Consider the following 6,903-nt stretch of genomic DNA (forward strand, 5'->3'; position numbering starts at 1 on the left):
CCCGAAACCCTACCCTCCCCCAGTCCTAGTCCCCACCCTTCATCCCCTTTGTCCAGACACTCAAGCCCAGACCCCTGTCCCCCGTCAAGGCCTAATACTACGCTCAGGGTCCCAATCCCAGCCTCCAGCCCCAAGACTAAGACCACGCTCAAGCCCGAGACCCTCTCCCTCCGCCCAAGCTCAGGCCCATACCCCACCCACCACTTGCCTATGCCCGAGATCTCGCTTAGGCTCGAGACCCCCCCGCCTAGGCCTGAGACCACGCTCAAGCCCAAGACCCTTGCTCGCCTAGGCTCAAGACCACACTTAGGTTTAGGACCCGCCCACCGCCTAGGCCGAGACCATGCTCAAGCGCAAGACCCCCTGCCTAGCCCCGAGACCACGCTCAGGCCCATGATAACCCTCAGTCCTAAGACCCCCTACGTTCCCCACCTACCAACCCTCACCTATACTAATAGTTCTTTTTAGTTGTATTGTACACAAATGTTTTTAGGATAATATATTTTATTTATATATTAAATCCAAGAGAATTTATCTATATGGCATACTTTTAAAGCCACGAATGATATTTATCCTAGTTTCACAAATTTCGAACATTTTCCTTAATTTTTTCTATTTGATATGTTAGAAAACCTAAGAATGATTTCTTAATTACATTCCCTTAATTATCCATCTCTTTTTCTTTTTAGAAAGCTCAAAAGTCATTGTCATTAATTTACAAGTTGTAATTTATAATGACACTTCTTTAAGACAAAAAACTATTAATTTTTTTCTATTTTTGCTTGTTATATTCATTTTTCATGCTAAAATTCTGTTTTTTCTTTCCTAACATAACCGTTGTAACTTTAAAATGAGGGTGTTTTCATTATAAATCAAACAGGATGGAATTGTTCATGTTTATGAATTCTAAAAGCCAACTCTTTATTTATCTTCCTCTTCTTTCTTTTTCAAAAACAACATACCCAGTGTATTCCCACCTAGTGGGTCTGGGGGGAAGAGTGTACGCAATCCATACCACTACCTCAGGCGAAGTAGAGAGGTTGTTTCCAATAGAACCCCGGCTATCTTCTTTCTTCTACATCAAATGTAAATACTCCCTCTTTCATAATGCCTTCCTCTATTTAATTTCTCTTATTCCTTCCACTTTCTATAGTTAGTGGGTGTTTGGCTTAGTTTATAAGTTGGCCAAAATAGCTTATAAGCTATCTTTTGTTTAAAAAGGTGTTTGGCAAATTTTACAAGTGCTTAAAAAAAGTTAATTTTGGCTTTTTTTTAAGCCAAAAACAAGAAGTAGCAAATCCTAGCTTATTTTTTTCTAGCTTATAATCTATTCACATTTGACCAAGTAATTGACTTTTTTGCCCTTATAATTTTCATTTATTGGTGTCCTTATAATTTTCATTTATTTTCATTTATTGGTGTTTGATTGGTGGAAAAGAAGATTTACTTGTCTGAATGAAAAGTTAAACATTTCTCCACATAAGCAAATTAGTATAATTTGGTTTATTCCTTAGTGGACAATTAATGTGAAGAGAATAATTAGTGGACAATTAATTGGACAAAATATGTAACATTTCTCTTCACATTTCTCTCAAATTATACCAAGGACAAAATATGTAACATTTCTCTTCACATAAGCAATTATACTAACTGTTGGCCAATTATCACAATTGTCCAAATTCTCTTCACATTTCTCTTGCCCATCTTTATTAATTCAAAGTTCAAACTCCAATTTACACATATACTTATAACGTTTGGATAGATGTGTCATTTTCTACTACTATTATATAATGTCAAATATGAAATATTTCACCATTATATCACGATAAATTCAACAATGCAATATAAGAAAATTAAAATAATATTTGAAATAAATATTATTAACATAACCATGAAGAAACAAATAATCTTTTAATTGCACATCAACGTTATATGAAATCTTAACATAACCATGAAGAAACAAATAATCTTTTAATATATTTTAATATATAACTATCTTTTTCAAACACAAACATTCAACACTAAAACTCTTAAAAAAATGATTTTTTAGCGCACAAATTAATAGTCATTCATGAAAATATTTATATATATATATATATATATATATATATATATATATATATTAACAACTATAAGGGTATTCAGACGTTTTGACCAAAAAAAAGTGCTTAAAAGCATTATTTACCAAACACATCAATAACCTTTTTTCAGTTTCAGCACTTTTATCCAAACACTTAACTGCTTATTTTTAAAATAAGTTCAGCACTTTTAAAGAACTTTTTTTCGGCCTATCCAAACGGGCTCTTAATCTCCCTCATTTCCTCTTTTTTTTTTTAATACAAATAATGGGTATCTGTTTTAGTGTTAAATCTAATAACTAATGATGCTCAATATATTTTACAGCATAATAATTGGATCAATCAAGTGCAGGATGCTATCTTTGAATCTTTCTTTTAGGGTACCCCACAAAGGTTCCTATTTATAATTTTATATAGTATCATGTGTTTAAGAAATCTTATTGTCTTGGTTGGTGCAACTATTATACAACTTAAAGGCTATTTAAGTTTGATACCTAGACATAGTATCTTCTGTTTATAAGTAGTGTTTTTTGTTGATTGTCTTATAACATGCAATAGGTTGATTTCTGTTGAGGGGTCTAGCCTCAAGCCTACCTTTTTGTAACATGTATGTTTCATCTTCTTTTATATGCTTATGTTTCTTTTTCTTAATCGCTTTTATGCTGAGAAAAAAGGGATCTCAACGACAGCCAAGATGGGGGGGAAAGAAAAAGAACAAAAAATAAACACTACCATCATGCAAAAATACCTCCCCCACCCCACTTTACCATGGCACCCAAGATATGACCAAAGCAATACCTGGCACACATCCGCTTGCGCCAATCTAGCTGGAATGCAGTTTCAAGTATCATAAATTTAAACATTGTCTAAGTGATCGAACAGAACTCAAAACACAAGCATGAGTACTTCCACTCTCTAGGCAGATATGAAGAAAACAAATAACAGAGGGAATCTAACCCCAAATTTCCTTAGTAAACAATTTTTCATATGACCACAAAATGATCAGATTCTCCTCCAAGTAAAATTAAGGGAGAAAAAGATTTCACCTCGAGATCCGATGCAAGCACACGTGCTCTCCAACTTGTCCAAAGAATCTTCCTCCTGGTGAATCTTGTACTCTTAGTGGCACCTCCTGATCACCCTCCTCCCCCTTCTTATCTACGAAGATAATGGAAAAGTTCAGCAATTCCACAACAAGAACTCATAAACAAGAGAAGATCCCATGATTTGGTTGCACGCATTGACCTGTTGAAACTAGCCACAGCAAAACTAAAAAGCGATTAATGTACTAAAAACTGCCCCGAGTTATCACACAATCAACCACCATCTTCATCTGTCACGGAACGCAACAAACTGGTTTAACCAGCTTGACCCCCCACAAAAAAACAAAATCTGGATCAACCAGCTCAGCCACACAGTGATAATACAACTTTGTGAAAGTGGAAGCTACTACTCCACCAACAAGAATTCTTTTTGTCCAAAATGAGATACAATTAGAATTCTTGACAAAGTTCAGAACTATGTAGAGAAAAGAGCTTTTTTGTGGCCTAGTGATCTATGAAAAAAAATATTCAAAAGACAAAAGCTCTGAAAAAGTGAACGCATTGGTGGGGATTCTACCAAGGTTGACTGCTTTAGAGTCATTTAGGTGATACTTGAATCATAATCATTATAAACAAAGAATGACTAAATCTCCATATGTTAAATAGTCAACTCATGATCGTCAATCTATACAACAACAACAACATCAGTCCCAGTGTATTCCCACAAAGTGAGGTCCGGGGTGGGGAGGGTAAGATGTACGCAGCCCATACCACTACCTCCGCAGAAGTAGAGAGGTTGTTTCCGATAGACCCCCGGCTCAAGAAAGAAAAACTTAAGTCAAACACCGTTGTATCACTGTGTATAAAAGGACCAGTAGTCAAGTATTTAAGCAGGTGCGGTTCTAGAATCACTACTTCAAATTTAACTTTCTGGAACCAAAAAGGCAACTTAACTCATCCCAAACTAATGTGATAAAACATCTACTTCATGGATATTTAAGAGTTTCATGGTGATCATCCCAGAAGACATGCAGGGTAGAGTTATAGCTCAATGAAGGAGTAGCTTCCAAGGCTAAAATTGCCTTGCCACAAAGAAGAAAGAATCAACACAACAAGCTCTGTATAGCTAAAAGCTAATCAGGAGAAACTAATGAATAACATTACACATGCAGCACTAAGCTGCAACTGTCTATCAAATGTGCATGTTAAGAAAAGCATATGGAAAGGTTTCCCCTCCCTCCTCTCTCTCCCCACACGTGTATATGATCATGCCTCCTTGCTTCATACATCCATGACTAAACTAATAGTATTATACTTTTTTAAAGTGATCATAGGATTACATAAAATACATAAATTGGGACGATGATAGAAGATGAAAACAATAAATAAATGAGGCCTCAACAGATACGCCTAACTAACAGGATGGGTCTTTATACAGTGCTTTATTTTACTAACATTTTCAGAACAATATACTCTGAATTCTGAGAAAAATACATGTTTTGTTGTTACTACTAACATTGTTACAAGTCCTCTTTCAATTCAAAATAAAAATAAGACATTCAAAGCAACAATTTCCTGTATACTCAACATCCTTTCACTCCCTCTCAGTTATGTCACCTGCACTACCAACCACCCCCACCTCTACTAGTTATGTGAGTCTTCTTTTGGGTTATTTTTCCACTTAAAAATTATTGTTCTTGTGCATTTGTACATTATGATCCTTCATAATAAGTATTTTCATTTTCTTACATAGATAAGTATCTTATAACGGATTCCTACCTCAACCCATGCACTAGATCCTATGAACTTAACATGAGAATTAGATAATTACTTGTTACTTGTTACAATATGTGTAGTACAACATCCCTAAACCCTATATTGCGATGGCAGTGGCAATGCTGAATGTGGAAATTCGAAAATAAAAGTAAACCCAAGAAACATACAGCCTGTATTAACAATCAAACTACCAGATACATAACAAACAGCCAAGCTTTAAAAATATTATTACTGCGAAAATATCATTTGATAAACTCACCCATCTCCAAACAGATGCATCTGAGGCAATGCACTCACATCGTCCTGGAAATGATTCCCCTCTAACGAATCTCGAAACAACAACGCGTTGGCATTACTGCTTTCTCCAAACATATTCCTGAAATTGTCGCAAAAGATTAATTCAAGAACCTCACTGTTCCATATTCCATAAAAACTCTAGAATCTGCGAATAAAAGCAACAAGAAAATACCCTTTTCGTAGCTAATCCCTAACAATGGTTCACCAAATGAATGATCGATCCAGAAAACATAAGAAACGAAACCCAAATGAGCATAAAAACAAAAGAAAACCAAATGGGTACCTGAAAAACTCGAAATTGCAGAATCCCAATTCCACAAAAACACAAGAAACATAAACCCCAAGTCCCAAATGGGCATAAAAACAACAGAAAACTGAAGTAAGACGATGAGGAGTACTCAAAAAAATCGAAATTGTAGAAATCAATTTCTAAAATAGAAAGTACCTCAATATTTTTAAAAAAAGTAAAATTCAAGTCCAAAAAGGGCATAAAAACAAAAGAAAAGCGTAGAAAACAAGAATTAATAACAAATGGATACCTAAAAAACTGGAAATGGAAGAGGATTTGTTAGCTATGTTTATGGCTAATGTGAAGGATAATGTAAGGTGGCCTTTTGTTTGTTTGTTTTTTTGGATTCACATTTGGTCAAATAAAGTTGCTATCAATTACTTGCATTGGCAACATTGCATATAATTTGTTTTTGTCAAATTTGGTTGGTTATATTATAAAATTTGATTGATTAATCCAATATTACATATAAATTAACGTAAGTTTGTTTTATGTCTATATACCATTCAGAAAAAAACATCAACATTTGAAGAAGATTTAGTTGTGTTTATTTTTTTCTTTATAGAGAGTATTTGTAAAAAAATTGTGTTGAGAAATACTTTGAACCTCTTCTTTGGAGTGATTTTTGTGAGGTTATTCTTTTGGGTAGTTGAGCTATTAGAGTATTTAATTATTCTAATTTTATACTTTCTTTTTTATATCTTTGTACTTTTTTTGTTCCGTTGATATTTAATAAAGTTGTTTCTCTTTTGATTGTAGGTCAAATTAATCGAATCACGTTAAATTTGTGTCTTCTTTATTTTCTCAATTTATCGTTATTATTATTTTGTTATCGTCTTCAAATGATTACTTTATTTAATTTCACACTATCCGAATTCTCGATCCTAACAGATAAATTAAAGAGGAAAGAGAAGTGAAGAAGTAGTTGATGAATTGAATTACAACGGCTGAATTGCTGTTGGGCGTTGTTCAAATAGAGGGGAGGGACAAAATTGTCAAATTCAACTATGCCCCCCCCCCCCACCACCCCCACCCCGCACACACACGCCCCCACGCACACCCCGTCTCCATGTTTGCTTGTTACAAAGGCCCTGTTTGGCCATATATTGTATTTTATTAGCTTTATTCTAGAATCCTTCTTTGACCATAAATAGATCAAATATAATTTGAAATTGTATTTGTATTTGAGAATTTTTTTAAAAAACAACTAAGAAGGTGTTTTCACTTAATTGCTTTCACTTTTTTTATTTTTTAATTATTATTTTTTAAAAAAAATCTAAATTTTTATTTTCATAAAATTCTTTAAAAAATTAATTTGTTTAAATAATATTAACTCCAAAATATTATGGCCAAACACAATTTCAACTTTATTTTCAACTTTAAAAATTTCAAAGTAAAATATATTTTTAATTTTCACGTC

At 33.9% G+C, this 6,903-nt stretch overlaps 1 protein-coding gene across 16 annotated transcripts in view; it reads right to left on the reverse strand.

Moving 5' to 3' along the window:
* LOC107864103 overlaps window positions 1–5,919 on the reverse strand; it is a 10,720-nt gene extending 4,801 nt beyond the window's left edge. For 2 of the 16 annotated variants that reach the window (XM_047409208.1, XM_047409207.1), the window contains exons 1-3: window positions 5,734–5,885; window positions 5,157–5,273; window positions 3,125–3,236 (exon numbers count right to left, since the gene is read on the reverse strand). In XM_047409208.1, coding sequence (XP_047265164.1) covers window positions 3,125–3,236; window positions 5,157–5,160 — 116 coding nt within the window. In that variant the 5' untranslated portion in view covers window positions 5,161–5,273; window positions 5,734–5,885. Of the gene's footprint in view, window positions 1–3,124; window positions 3,237–3,323; window positions 3,348–5,156; window positions 5,274–5,366 lie in introns of all 16 variants that reach the window. The other 14 variants (XM_047409198.1, XM_047409200.1, XR_007053476.1 and 11 more) reach the window with 14 other exon arrangements.
* Between the last annotated feature and the right edge of the window lie 984 nt (window positions 5,920–6,903).

Source organism: Capsicum annuum, chromosome 3 (assembly GCF_002878395.1).
Source record: "Capsicum annuum cultivar UCD-10X-F1 chromosome 3, UCD10Xv1.1, whole genome shotgun sequence".
Lineage (NCBI taxonomy): Eukaryota > Viridiplantae > Streptophyta > Magnoliopsida > Solanales > Solanaceae > Capsicum > Capsicum annuum.